This window comes from Danio aesculapii, chromosome 19 (genome assembly GCF_903798145.1).
Source record: "Danio aesculapii chromosome 19, fDanAes4.1, whole genome shotgun sequence".
NCBI lineage: Eukaryota > Metazoa > Chordata > Actinopteri > Cypriniformes > Danionidae > Danio > Danio aesculapii.
Genome location: NC_079453.1, coordinates 17,399,649 through 17,415,849, shown reverse-complemented (window position 1 = coordinate 17,415,849; position 16,201 = coordinate 17,399,649). Strand labels below are relative to the sequence as shown.

General features: G+C 34.5%; 1 protein-coding gene across 10 annotated transcripts in view; it reads left to right on the top strand.

Annotated features, from left to right (window-relative positions):
* Window positions 1-16,201, top strand: part of thrb (thyroid hormone receptor beta) — a 184,771-nt gene that overhangs the window by 156,074 nt on the left and 12,496 nt on the right. For all 10 annotated transcript variants that reach the window (XM_056479724.1, XM_056479722.1, XM_056479720.1 and 7 more), the window contains 3 exons: window positions 2,100-2,151; window positions 2,252-2,316; window positions 6,798-6,848. In XM_056479724.1, coding sequence (XP_056335699.1) covers window positions 2,310-2,316; window positions 6,798-6,848 — 58 coding nt within the window. In that variant the 5' untranslated portion in view covers window positions 2,100-2,151; window positions 2,252-2,309. The remainder of the gene's footprint in view (window positions 1-2,099; window positions 2,152-2,251; window positions 2,317-6,797; window positions 6,849-16,201) is intronic.

Here is a 16,201-nt window from a genome sequence, read left to right as displayed (position 1 = left end):
CGGCCAGCATTACTGAGCGTTCTTTCCTGTCTGATCTTCTGAGAATAACCCCGGACTGTTTCTGACTGAGTTGCCTTCTGCCTGCCCACGACCCTTGCTTAATACACTGACTGAACCACGCTGCCTGCCCTCGACCCAAGCCTGTCTAACGGATTCTGAACCACTCCGCCTGCCACTGATCTATGCCTGGTAAATCACTCTGTCTGTCAGCCGCCAGCCCCAAGACCATTATTGATTACTGTTGATGTGTGTTCACACCTTAGTGCGTATTGGATGTTTGACTGTGTGACTAATAAATACTGCATAATGGATCCCTCTATGTCAGTCTCCTTGTTACAGTCAAAAGATGCCTGTGATTCCTTGTCGAGGCTGGACAGAAAACGCAGAACAGAGGATAGACCAAAATAAGTTCATTTTAAAGTTCAAAAATAAAATCTGGCAATAAGCCTCTATAAAGATCAGGTATATGTAGAGGGGGAAATTGGGGCAAAAGAGCAGCAGGTGTGTAATGCGTGCGCATCGACACTGATTGTAAGAGCCAACAGCTGAAAAAACAGACAGAAAACAGAACATGACAGAGAAGCCCAGATCAAACCTGACCCATAGCATTCCTTTCCATTTTGGCAGGCATTTAGTCAAAATGATTTCTCTAATTTACAGTTTATCTGTGTATAAACTATGCTCTGCATAGTCTAAGTATGGTTAAGTTTATATAAGTATTGGAAGAATATTTGTAGTTTGAAAAAGTATGTATTTTTAAAATATAAAAAGAGTCAAAGTATGTCATTTAAGTTTCAGCATAAAACTCATTCTACAACATTTGTGCTCAAAGATATAATTTATTAATTTTCTCACAAAAACAATTATTAACTTGTAGTAAATGTTCAAGTTTCTTTCTTTTGTGGAACACAAAAGATATTTGGAAAAAATCTGTAAATCAGTTGCCTTTGACTTCCATAATTTTCCATTGTATGTTTCCAACATTTTTTGTTTTGAAGTCATGTCAATACTCTTTTAATTTCCTTTATTTTTATTTAAAAAAGCAGATGACAGTTATGGAAAATTGCTCAATGCTCTATTACCATGCGATAATCAGGGTTTTCTTTTCTGTAAGCAGCACCTACAGTCAGACAAGGAATTTGCTCATATTCCATAATGCACTGGTCTGCATAGACAAAAACGTCTGGTTAATCACTAGTTATTTAATAATAATAATAGTAATAATAATAATAATAATAATAATAATAATAATAAATGTTTTCTTCAACAGCAAATCAGCTTATTAGAATTATTCTAAGGATCGTGTGCACACGTAGAAATAAATGTGTAATTGGCGTGGTACCCTTTCAAAAGAAACATTTAGATACTAACATTTAGATACTAATATAAACTCTTGAGATTCTAATATTTACCATTAAAAGAGATAGTTTACCTAAAACTGACAATTATGTCATCATTTACTCATCTTTTGCTTTTTCCTAACCTGTTTGAGTTTCTTTCTTCTGTTGAACACTGTAAACCTTTGACCATTGACTTCCGTAGTATTTGTTTTTCCTACTATCGACGCCAAAAGCTACAGGTTTCCAACAATTTTTCAACAAAATTTTCTTTTGTGTTCAAAAGAAAAAAAAAACTCACAATCGTTTGGAACCGATTGAGAGGGAGTAAATAGTGAGAAAATGTGCATTTTATTTGCATTTTTGTAATATGTACCTTTAGAAAGTGTACTGCCCCAGTGGCAGCATTTGTACCTTTACTGTGCATCCACACTGCCGCTAGCAAGAGTGTAATTATCCACTCTGGCTGCCCTGCCAATAATGCTCTGCATTTACAGCTGGCAAGAGCGTTGGCTCTGGCTGCCCTGTCTTTGGCACTCCATCAAAAAGAAAAAAAACACCTTGCTGGTCTAAAACTTTTGAACAGGTGTATATATATGTGTGTATATATATATATATGTGTGTGTGTGTGTGTGTGTGTGTGTGTGTGTGTGTGTGTGTGTGTGTGTGTGTTAGTGCCCTGTTGTGTCAAGTTGTAAATGCTTATTGTCACAGTTATTTACCCTTTACTTGCATAATTTTAAATCTGTTTCTCTTCCTTAGGCTCTGCTTCTTCATACCACTCTGGGTCAACTTCAAAATCACAAAGCACGAGGTAGGCCACATACAGTATTTTTTTATATATTAATTTATTTATTTTACTTATTTCTTTCTGATGATCTCTTATTTATCAATTGTCTGTGTGTATGTGTCAGATATCAGCAAGTCTGTGGACAACAAAAGAATGATGATTAAGGCCTAATATACTGCAGTATGTCAGGTAATGCCAAAATGTTTAAAAGTTAATTACACTTTAGCTCTGTTCTAATATAAAAACCAACTGCAAACACAGAGCATCTATTTGTTTTTGGAAAAATCTGAAATGGTTTCCACCATCAATAAATTAAAAAAGGAAGATAGTTTTTTTTTTTCAATGTCTGTCAGGTAAGGATATATCTTATACTTTTTTGTTATTTGTTGTTCTTTTTTTTTTTTAATCTTTATTTGCAGAAAAAAAATTATTAGTGACATTCCTCATAGTTAACGACAGTTTAAGCGACAGTACCGATCTTTGCACAATGCAGCTATAAAAAATGGGGCACAGGATTAATTCCTGATCAATAGAGGCATGATTAAAAAACAGTCTCAGCCATTAGACTAAAAATTACAGCATTTTAGTAATGACCGACATAAATATGCGGGCATATGTTTTTTTTAACAAAACTACATTATTTGAAATAAATAAAATAAATAAAAAAAAATTAACTTCACTTTTTAAAAAGAATCTAAAAATACATTTTTAAAAGCAGTGAAAAATGCACTAATTATTTCAAGATCAGGTTAATGAGTTGAAATTTAGGGATTAGTGATTGGGACAGCCACCTGGCAACTCAAAATGCTCAATATATTATAATTTCATTTATATTAAACTGTGAAATATTTTTACAGTTTAAAATAATAATTTTCAAATTTAATACATTTTACAAATGTAACTTATAATCTGATGCTGAATTTTCAGCATCATTACTCGGTCACACTTTATTTTGATGGTCCGTTTGTTGAATTTAAGTTACATTACAACTAATTCTCATTAGATTATAAGTAGACTGTTAGGTTGGGTTTTAGGTTGTTGTTAGTGTAAGTTGACATGTACTTGCAAAGTTTTTATAGTCAGTTAAATGTCTTTTGAAGGAGCAGTATCAACAGATATTAAGCAGACAGTCTACTAATACTCACCACCTGTTACCCACCAGTGTCAAATGATTATTCTAATATGCTTATTTGTTCACTGTAAAAAGAACAAAAATTGCTCAAATGGCCCAAATGAAATTCTGCAAACTGATTTACTTCAGTTGTAGTAACAGCCTGTTAACATTGGCTCAAAAAGAAGTATTGTGTTAAGCTGAAAAAACATCAAGTCTGCCCAATCATGTTAGCCATAGCCTGTTTAAATATTCTACAATTTTAGCATGCTTCTTTGGTTTCTCCTTAATTAAAATGTATACCAGTAAATTTACATTGCTATATCAACTTTGCTAAATTGTTTATTCCCTGTTGATACACAAAATAATGATACACTAAACACATTTATTAAATTTTTTAACTACATAAATTACAAATGAACTACAGAATACAATAAAAATACATCGAACATTTCTACAAACTGTACCTTACATGAATTTAATTCTCAAAATATAGACAAAGTTGAAGTGTAATGAAATCATTTACAGACGTGCAAAAATGTCAAAAACAGCATAGTGTAATGCCGCCTTAATATTACCATTCCACACAAGGTACTCTGAACTTATTAAATCACAATTTTATTGGTTAAGCCCATTTATTAACATTAAACATCAAAAAAAAAAAAAATCTGAAACAATCTGGTGAAAATCTGCTTATTAAATAAGCTCTGAATAATCATGAGACAAAAAAGTGTTGCATGCAAAACTGTTACAAACTATTTATTTCTGTTAAATTTAAACAAACAAATTACATTTAATAATGTTTAACTTAATTTGTTTGTTTAAATTCAGCCCAAATAAATTGTTTACAATCACTTAACGTAAAAAATTTGAGCAAATCCAAGGAATCATCTTTGAATAATTTTTTTCAGTGTGAAGTCATGATGAAAATTAGAAAACCACCCATTTATATTTCAATGTCAAATCTTCTTATAATAACTGCAATAAAGACTTGTAACAGATGCATAATGATATAGACATGTTATGGATGACTGCATATGAATTACATTAATAAACTTTCTCGGCTTACCTATGTATCCTGCATCACTGTGATGAGCTCCCTTCAGAAATGTACAAATCCCGGATCTTCTATTCTGTTATAGGGGGTTATTTTTTCACACCTGAAACCACAGGGCACTTTTTTGTAAAAAAAAAAAAAAAAGTTGCTCCGTTTCCATGGCACACACTCCCGTCTTTAAATGACTCGCGCTGGGCACATTCATTGAACGTTTTAAAGTCATGCAGCAATTATATAAATCATTATCACTATCAAATTATTCCTACATAAACAATGTAAATAATACTTTTAATATTAAACCTTAATTTTAAAATGTATTTAGTAATTTTACATACAAGCATATTATCTTTAAATCATGCTTGCAATATATTGTACTAAACTTTTTATTAATTATATAAAACAAAGTAACACACTATTTCATTCAGTCCTGTGTTTCTTTTTAACTGTTAAAAATAAATAAATAATACAAATAATAAATGTATTTATAAAATAAATATGTCACGTAAGTTCAGTAAATAAAATGATGGAGGCAAGCTGCTGACTTTATGACACTCAAAAATTGTTGGAAGACCGATAGCATTTTTTTAAGAATGGGCAGCTTGCCATTGGTGTTTTTAGACAATAATAAATGATATTAATTTATCACACCGCTTATGATCCATGATGCGATGCCAAATTCAAGCACACAGCTTCAACTAATTAATTATTCATTTGTTTAATCTTATAATTTATTGTTTAAATAAGAGAACAACACCGATACAATTTGATCATTCATGAGTCGGCTTAAACTTCTAATTTGATTGTGCATTGTGTCTCAAAGGCTCTGGATCAGCCTTCAGTTACTGATTAAAGGTTTTATTGTTTTAAGCTCTGATATGTACATTTGAAAAACAGTGATGACATTACCCGGTGGCAGTTCTAATGTTAACTTTGTTCATTTCTTCACAGTTCACAGCATCCCTTTCACATTTAATGCTGCTGTAACTGGTATGCTTCAGGTTTTATGAGTTTAAAGATTCCAGTGCCAGATGCATCAGAAACTCAATACTTGCGTTACTCTCTCAGCTCACGAATGCTTTTTTTTTTTTCAAATTCAGCATGTTCTTGCTGAACATATAAGCAGAATGCATGTATCAATGTTAGAATGCTCATATTTAACAGTCAGCAAATCTGAGTCTAAAGTAAAAGTACTTCACATTGGTGGAAGAATTTTATTTTTAATATGACAGCAGAAAAAATTATGCACGTTGTCCACATTACTGTTAATCAACAACAAAAGCCTAAATTAAAATTAATGTTAGCTATCATACCTTAAGAACTTCTGTTTTGAAATACTGTAAATGGTAGATTATATTATTTTATAGGCTATGTAACGGTATATATAATACTTTGACAGAAGCACAATTTATTTAGTAATAAGTAACTATGGAACAAAATGGCAACATACACTTTCACCTTTCACCTTTATTTGTATAGCGCTTTTACAATGTAGATTGTGTCAAAGCAGCTTCACATAAAAGGTCATGGTAAATTGGAACAGTGTAGTTCAGTTTTTAGTGTTTAAGTTCAGTTCAGTTTAGCTCAGTTCAGTGTGGTTTAATAATCACTACTGAGAGTCCAAACACTGAAGAGCAAATCCAACGATGCGCAGCTCTACAGATCCCGAACCATGCAAGCCAGTGGCGACAGCAGAGAGGGAAAAAAAACTTCACTAATTGGCGAAAGTGAAGAAAAAAACCTTGAGAGAAACCAGACTCAGTTGGGCACGACCATTTTAATTTCTCCGCTGGCCAAACGTCTTGTGCAGAGCTGCAGTCTCAGCGGCGGAGGCTGGAAGCTGGCCTCAGCGAAGACTCGTCTGTCCCTGGAGCGTCACAGGAATCAGTCTCATGTTCTCCACTCCTCCATGACCACCACAGTAGCTGCTCAGGATACGGCCTGGTCCAGGATATGGAAACCTTGGGATCATCTCGTCGTGGGTCTTGGATCGAATCAGTGACTCTGCATAGTCTGAGGGCCTCGGGAAGAGTATCCCCAGGTGGAAATGGAGAATAAAAAGAATAATTAGCGTAGCTGCTGTTCATAGTGTGTATAAACAAGGTGCAGAAACCTGTGTGGAAGCCCGCTGTATGCTTTACTAAACAGATAGGTTACCTGGTTAACACAAGTTAACAGATTTACACTAAACACCTGTGATAACCTTAGCAGTTTTTTTTTTTCTAAATTTATCTTAGCATATTCAAGTCAGCGTTTAATGTTTCTCATGGTCAGTTTTTTAAAAGGTTTTTTACATGAAGGATATGCTTTTCTGGTGTTACAATTCTGCGTTGAAAAGTGTTTTTATTGAATCATCTTTCAAGTCTTTGTAGTTAAAAAAAACAATACAGACATATAGTTACTAATAATATATGTTCATACACACGCTACAATGTGCTGTGTCAGTCTTCTTTTTTCTAAATGCTGCTAAAAATAAATGTAATGTGCCTCTGCCATTCATTTTAGAGCAAGCAGACAAATGCAACTCCCGCTGGAAAGATGAGGCCATGCAGAATGGTACAGTAACACCCTCTATCATCACTTTTCTTATCTCTTTAGTTATTTTATGATTTTTTTTAATAGCTGGTATTTTAAGAGGGTTTACAGATCATATGATGGATGAGTGGAATAGATAGAAGAGTGTTTACAGAATTTTACTTATGTATCAAACTTATACAGTGGAAAAGATTGTAGATAGGGACTTTATATTATTCTTGTGAAATTCATTGGATAATGAAAAGTGACTGTTACATACCACATATTAAAACTTGCAAAAATAAATCACAGCCCTACATTATTCTGGAAATCATTGTTTTATAATTTTTCAAATAAAGTGCACTTTTGTAGTTTATCTCTAGGTGGCAGTGAAAGAACATTTCAGCCCAGTTGCAAGTTTCATACTGGTCAAAATCCTTCCGATGAGAATGACAATAGGATGTTTGGAATAGTGGTTTACTGTATTGCTTAAATATGGTATGCAGAGAAGTATTTGGTGTGTAGTTCGTGGCTGAATCTCTGCTCCACAATCAAAGAGGAGGGAGAAAAATATAATTACTGAATATGTATTAGAATTGTTGGCTTTGGTCAGTTTATGCTGTAATAGATTTAAAAATATAACTGTTATAAAATTTATTTTTTCATCATCACAAAGACACTACAACCAATATAGTGTAGAAGTTCCTGTTTCTTTCTACATATATTAGAAAAAAAAAAAAAAACATTTTCAGTGTAGTCTATGCATGCAAATAAAGTTGGATATGGAAATCTAACTTCATATATAGAATACATGCAGCCATTCAGTTATTATTCAACCTATGAATTTCTCAAGAGTCTGGGCTCCTCGTCTGTTCTGATTGTTCAGCGAAGTGAATGTATGAAGTGCTGACCACACAGAAGCCAAATCAATCAACATTTCAGCAAAAATATGTTTAAGGGCATTGCTAGACCCCATTTACTGCCACACATGGCCACATGGACCCTTTTTGTATGAAGCAGAAAGGAGAAATAAGTCAGGGCGGTTAGACTTGATGAATTTAATTTTCAGCCACCAGAGTCACGTCTCAGAAATCAGATAATCCTATAAAAAAAAATCTTAGAGTATCACACCACACCAGTACAGTGGTTTCCAGTTACATTTAGGATTGATTTCTGTTCTTTGTTTAGGAATCATGCTTAGACTTACATTGCAGATGTGCTGACTGAATATTAGCAGATCATTAGTATAATGCTATTTAGAAATATCACTACAAACAAAGGGAAATGTAGAAAGGTCACAAAAGTAATAGGGCCTGTGCCCCTATAGAGCTTTATTTCTAGCAAAATCCCTTGTTTAAATTCACCCAATCTGATTCCAAATACACTCACTCACTTATTTTCCTTTGGCTTCGTGCCTGATTTATCAGGGGTCGCCACTGCGGAATGAACCGCTAATTACTCTGTCAGCAGATGCCCTTCCAGCAACAAAGCATTTCAAATGTGATTTCATGTGATTTTAAATTCACATAGGGAAATAACTCGGTCACTTATATTAACTCACCCATCGATTCAGTAACTGTGAGATGGACATCCCTTAAAGAGATGATTCTTAGTCCATCTGATTCATTAAAAAGTCAAAAGTTGCTAATAATCGCATCATCATTTATGGCATATCCAATATACCTCGGTCTCAGTCAAGCTATGATCTGAATTTCTTCTTCCTTTTATTGTTTATCTTCCATAAAATGTTTTTATGTGCTTTATTTTATCACTCAGTTTGGGTCAGCACATCAAACTCAAACAAAAAAGTGTCTATCTGTCAATTTGTTGATTATTTGCAGACACTCTGCTGCACGAAATCAGCTATGTTAATGTACAATTTTTATCAAAAGACAAATCAGCAATTTAATCTGAGCTTAACCTGAAATAGCATATTCCTTTTCGAGGTATTGTTCTTATGGTCACCAGCTCTGCATTCATTTGTTTAATGGTGGTCTATAAAGAAAATCTGGGTATACCTATGCATAGTCAAATAATAAGAGTTCAGTACATTGAAATGGCCATACTGTGAGCCTCAATTCCACAAGTGTAAAACCCTGGTTAAAAGCAGGCCAATCAGAACACAATAGAGACTCTTGCATTCCTCATGGGCATGCCCTCAAGATTTGCAGGTACTTTAGGCTGGGGTTTACGTCATCCAGACCTGATGAGCTGATGCATCATTAGATCAGCAGTCATAACACAGAGTGCATAATATGCGTGCCCCCAGGCTGCATTTTGAGATTACAACAATGCTCATTTTCCTCCCTTATTTTTATGTGTATCTAGGTTTATATTAAACTTACTCTGTATGTTGGACTCTTAATTTGAAAACAGGAGACACAGCAAAGTCAAAGCCAGCTGCAGTAGTTTGTTTTTTATGCATTACTAAGCAATGGCTCAACCAGTCATAACTTTAGAACTCGACAGAAAACAAAACATGTGGCTTATTTAAGATTGCTCATTCACTCAATCACAGTAAAATAAACCTCTCTACCCCTTAAGTTAAAAAGATAACAAGGCTTGTACTCCATTTGTTAAAATATTCTCATGATTTTTGCAGAGTACATCGTGTTGTATGTGTGGAGGAGAGAAAAGGGAGAGAGAGCACTGAAAACCTGGTCAGTGCAAAGCTCATTTATATTGATGACCATTCCAAATATGGTCAATATGGAGCTTCTGATTCTAGGGTTATTTTATGGAGTAAACAATTTGTCTATAAAACAATTTTTTAGCACTGTAAAAAAATTTACTGCTCAAACTCATAATTCTATAGTGACTGGTCACATCAAAATTTTTCAGTTGGCCCAAATGAAATTCGGAAAATTGACCTTCTGCAATTGGAGCAACAACCTGTCAACACTGGCTCAATGAGAAATAATGTGTGGAACCAATTGAAAAGTCTGCCCAATCATGTTATTGGTCCAATTTAATATTTTAAATAGTTGTAGAATGCCTTTTTTGGTTTTAACTGAAAAATTTACATTGGTAAATTTACTGTACATTGCTGATGCAACTTTAGTTAATTGTTTATTCCGTTATTCCAAAAGAAAATGAATAATAAAATATAAAAATAGTGATACACTACACACTGCTGCATTTATTTATTCATCTTTATATAACAGGCACTATTGTAAAAAATACTTTAAAATAACAAATACATTAAACATTTCTACAAAGTAAACCTCACAAGTCATGTGCATTTAATTCTAATAATATACAAAAAGCTGGTGTATTTAAAACATTTTAATGGTTAAACATTAGCATTAAACATCTTTAAAAAAATAAAAAATTAAGCACTTGAAGCTGCATCTTCAAATATTTATTGTGTATGTTTAGAAAGTCTTTGTTATTTGTACTCCACATTGAGTAGAAAAATCCAGAAAGCACAACAAAATGCATTTATAAAGTCTTGTAAATTGTTGAGCACCATCTCCTCTTCCATGCAGCACAGCAGATATTCAGCAAGGTTGACAGAGTTCTTAGCATTCATCAAACTGCTGCTGGTTATACTGTTTCAAGAATTCCCATCTTCGTCATTGTGCGGTTTTCCAATGGTACAAAATATAAAATAGCAATGTCAATACTAAGTCTACATATATCAAATACATATAAAAATGTCATTAATATAATTTTCAAAATACCACTTTAGAATTACAAAATGTGGATGTTAACATAATTATTAGCATAGTAACAGTATAGTAATTAACTTTACATACTGTGAGAATGTTATGTGGTGAATTGCAATTCTTCAAAATATCATGTTTGTGTTCAACAGAAGAAATAGTATTCTGCAAGTTTGAGCAACTAGACAGTGAGTGAATAAAGTCAGAAGACAAAAAAACAGGGTTTTGTTTTACAGAAAACTGAAAATTCATTTAGAATTTACTTTCCCTTCAGTTGTTCCAAACCGGTTTGTCTTTCTTTCTCCTGTTAAACAAAAAAAGAAGATATTTTAAATAAAGCTGGAGCCTGTAACCATTGGCTTCAATAGTAGGAAAACTGGTATAAGGAAGTTAGATAGTTACAGGTTTTCAGATCTCTTCAGAATATCTTCTTTTGCGTTCAGCAGAAGAAAGAAGCTCACAAAGGTTTGAAACCACATGAGTAAATAGTGAATAAACTCTCATTTTTGAGTGAACTATCTCTTTAGGAACCACTACAAATCAATGTTTAATATTATCAAGCTGAATATCTATAAGGTGGAGTTGTGTTTTACATAATTTTTTTATAGTAAACGTATAAGGCTACAGATGAACTGATAACTGGTAAAGTTAAAATATACAGTAACAACGTGAAAAATGCCTCTTATGTCAGCTTTACACCGAGTCATAACTCATGGCTGCTCTCTGTAAAGCAACTCCACACAAGTTACATCTTAGAGAATTTTAAACATGCTTAAACACATACAAGTAGGTCCATACATATTTGGACATTGACACAATTCTAACATTTTGGCTCTATACACCAACACAATCGATTTGAAATGAAACGAACAAAATGTGTTTAAATTGCAGACTGTCAGCTTTAATTTGAGGGTATTAACATCCAAATCAGGTGAACGCTGTAAGAATTACGACAGTTTGCATATGTGCCTCCCATTTGTTAAGGGATTAATTAAAAGTAATTGGACAGAATAATAATCATAAATCAAACTTTCACTTTTTAACACTGGGTTGCAAATCCTTTACAGTCAATTACAGCCTGAAGTCTTGAACGCATAGACATCACCAGACGCTGGGTTTCCTGGTGGTGCTCTGCCAGGCCTCTGCAGCAACTGTCTTCAGTTCCTGTTTGTTCTTGGGGCATTTTTCCTTCAGATTTGTCTTTCATAAGTGAAATGCTTGCTCAATCGGATTTAGGTCAGGTGATTGACTTGGCCATTGCATAACATTCTACTTCTTTCCCTTCAAAATCTCTTTGGTTGCTTTTGCAGTACGCTTTGGGCCATTCTCCATCTGCACTGTGAAGCAGTGAGTTCTCCAATGAGTTCTGAAGCATTTGACTTTATATGAGCAGAAAATATTGCCTGAAACACTTCAGAATTCATCCTGCTGCTTTTGTCAACAGTCACATCATCAATAAATACAAGAGAACCAGTTCCATTGACAGCCATACATGCACACGCCATGCTTTACTGCTTAAGATCATGAGCAGTTCCTCTACTTCTCCATACTCTTCTGTTCCCATCACTCTGGTACAAGTTGATCTTGATCTCATCTGTCCATAGGATGTTGTTCCAGCACTGTAAAGGCTTTTTTAGAACTCTAATTTGGCTTTCCTGTTTTTGAGGCTCACCAATGGTTTACATCTTGTTGTGAACTCTCTGTATTCACTCTGGTGTAGTCTTCTTTTGATTGTTGACTCTGACACACATACCTCCTGGAGAGTGTTCTTGATCTGGCCAACTGTTGTGAAGAGTGTTTTCTTCACGAAGGAAATAATTCTTTGGTCATCCACCACAGTTGTTTTCCATGGTCTACTGGGATTTTTGGTGTTGCTGAGTTCACTCGTGCGTTTTTTCTTTTTAATAATGTTCCAAACTGTTGTTTTGGCCATGTCTTGTTTTTGCTATCTCTCTGATGGGTTTGTTTAGTCTTTTCAGCCTAATGAGGGCTTGCTTGACTGATATTGACAGCTCTTTGGATCTCATCTTGAGAGTTGACATTAATAGATTCCATATGCAAATAGCACACTTGAAATAAACTCTGGACCTTTTATCTGCTCATTGTAATTAGGATAATGAGGGAATAACGCACACCTTGCAATGGAACAGCTTAGAAGCTAATTGTGCAATTACTTTTGGACCATTAAAAAGTGGAATGCACATATGCAAACTGTTGTAATTCCTAAAGCGTTTACCTGATTTGGATGTAAATACCCTCAAATTAAAGCTGACATTCTGCAGTTAAAGCACATCTTGTCATCATTTCATCATTACATCATTTCATTTCAAATTGACTGTGTTGGTGTATAGAGCCAAAAATGAGAATTGTGTCAATGTCCAAATATGTATGGACCTAACTGTACGTGTTTCTTCCATCATAAAATAATAATTTAATAAAATCAAATAATCAAAATGCAATTAGAAAATGAAATAAGAGCACATCTTGAAATGAGTTTGTTTTCTTGCCCTGCGATATAATCAATGTTAAATTTGATCTGTTGTGTCTTCTTATTTAATGAGTTTATCAACCGGGCGCTAAGAGATAAGTGTGTGTGTGTGTGTGTGTGTGCGTGTGTGCGTGTGTGTGTGTGTGTGTGTGTGTGTGTGTGTGTGTGTGTGTGTGTATTTATATAAAACGATTTGAAAAGCATTTGAAAGCAGCCTGAGTGTACTGTGAGGTGTATGATATCATGATCACGGTGTTTGCTGGCCATCTGTTGCATGCTGAGCCTTAGAGGAGTGCTGCTGTCCCACTAACACTAATTGAGAGTGACAAATCCCCCTGCTTCAGTGTGAAAACTGATTTTTATTTTTTTATTTTTTGTCAGATGATGTTAAGGTCAGCTTGTGGTTGACCTATAACAAGATGGAATCATCATCTGAATGGATAGAAAAATAATCTCCTTCTCATTAGTGGTATTCACAGAGACATGCATCACTATTACTGCTACTTTTACAGATGTGAACAAAAATGACAGTGACTTGATTTCATTCTTTTTATTCCTCATTGCATACATAACTTTTTTTTTTAATTCAACACTTTCACAATAATCTAGTGTAGGTAATATATTGCTGTTACTTTTACAGGATTAAAATAAAAATGGTAAAGACATTTAATTTACATTTTTTCATGGCAATAATGCATGCATGAGACTAATACATGATTTTTGCATTGGATGGGCCATGTGGTGATTATACTGCTTTAATTATGACACACATCAGAATGAAATATTCTGTCCAATAAGTCTGTTACGTGTACAAGCCCTTCAAACTGTCAAACATGCATGTTAAAGTTTGTATTGTTATCAGTGTAAATTGAATATTACACTGCAGCATAGGAGGGGGGTTACATATTCACAATATAAAAGTTGCAGTTATCTTGGCTGTTGTTTATGTTGTACATCTTAGGTGGTTTTGGCTAAAAAAAATTATATAACAAGATTTTTGAGAATCTGCTGTGTGTTATGTAAATATATATGAGCATTGAGCAATATCACAAGAGAACTCAGCTTGAGAATATCAGCGGATAACAGTAGTACAGTGCCATATTTTAGTGCTACGGGAGTGATATTGCATTTATTCAATAGTTTGATGGTAGAATTGTCATCATCATCATCATCATCGTTGCCTGCTGCTTATCCAGGGTTTGGTTGCTGGGGAAGCTGACTCAAAAGAGAACCCCCGACTTCCCTCTCTCTCTAGACACATCTCCACAAGCTACTCCAGGGGATCCCAAGGCATTCTCAAGCAAGCAAAGTATCATAGCACCTCCATTGTGTCCTTGGTCTTCCTCAGGCCTACCTTCTGGTGAGACAAGCCCAGAATGTAGATGTATCTGTAAATCGAGAACTTTGCCTTTCGACTGAACTCCTTTTTTACCTCAATGAATTGGTTTATCGACCACATTACTGCTGCCACTGCACAGATCCACCTGTCAATCTCGTGTTCCATCCTTTCCCTAACTCGTTTATAAAACCCCATAATACTCAAACTCCCTCACATAGGGTAAGGACTCTCATTCAACCTGGAGATGACAAGCTAGCTTTTTCCAGTCAAGCTCCATGGCCTCAGACATGAATGTGCTAATTCTCATTCCTGCTGCATCACACTCGGCAGAAAACTACCTCAGTCCGTGTCTAATAAAGACAATAGTAGAGATGAATTACCACGAACCAACTGAGGTTATAGAACTGGTCCAGTTTTCTATGGCCTGGATGAATTCTACATTATTTCTTCTGGATCTTAGGTTCAACCATCACTCGTATCGTTTTCTGTGATCACCCTATAGTTTGAAAACACTCTCCAGTCTCCCTTCTTAAAATGGGAACCACCACCCCATTTGCCTAGTTCGGAGGCACTATCCCTCTGCCTGACATTCAAGCAATGTTGTAAGCCAAGACAGCCCCATGACATCCAGAGACTTGAGGTACACAGGGTGGGTCTCATCAACCCCTGCTGCTTTGCCACTGTGGAGCTTACAAATTATCTCAGGCACTTAAGCTTGGGTGATGGGAGACTCAACCCCTGCATCCCCTTTCTCTGCTTCCTCAGTTAAAGACATGTCAGTAGGATTGAGAAGATATTTAAAGTATTCCTTCCACCTTATGGCAAGATCCCCAACTGGTATAATTGTGTAAATTAAAAATAAAAGCAACCACACAATGTCTCAAAAAAAAATTTTGTGTGATCAAAATGTATCTGTCAATTTTCTTCTGTCAGAGATTCACGTCTGTAGCTGACTGTCTAAAAAACAAAAGCTGTTGCTAATTCCAAAACATCACTCTAAACTAGTATTAGGGAAATTGTTCATTGTGCTGGTGTGTTTCAGTTTCACTTTGATTTGTTTAATTTAAACACATTGAGATAGGACAGGCTTTCCAAACTTACTATTCTCTGCACTAAAAGAATGCACACGTCAGATGGGCATTATTAAAGATTTAGAATATTTTTAAATTTGAAAGCTTATTAGACTCATTCAAAAGGTTTTTTTTTTTGCTTGTTTGTTTTAATGTAGGTAGTAGGTAGTTTAAATTTTAAAAAATGCATGATTTAGTTTAGGCCTCTCTGAGCTCGGTCTTGACTCAAACTTGGCCCTCTCTGACATTGGTCTCGAATGAGCTGGTCTCGGCTACAACACTGATTTAAAGACACAAAATCAAGTCATGTAGTCTGAATGCAATCTACTGATGTTTAAAGTCATGTAGTAATGTTTCTTGATTTTTTTTCTCCTAAGCCATATGCTTGCAAGTATTGTCTTTTTGACAAATTATTGTTTTGAGAATAAACGTAATGCATGATGCACAGCTATAGTTGAAGGTACTAATCTTGTTAAAAAAAAATTCTTGTTTTAATGTGCAGTACCTGTACTGTTGAATTTTTGAGGTATTGTCCTAAACTGATAAAAACTTCACTGTCGGTTGAGTATCTGAAAAAATATAAATAAAATAATAGTTTTGGTTTTGGAAATATATTTTCTGTGGAGTTCATTAAGGAAAATCCCATGATTAAACTTTATGGAAAGTATTATTTTTAAAACAATTATAACTATTCTTGGTAAGTCTGTGTGTGATTTCACATTGTAGTTCTCTCTGCTGACCATAAAAATAGTGATGCCACTGTCATATAGAGAGTGAATTCATCTGGTGCTCACAGATACTACTGTGAACTGACACAATATTACTATCTTGCT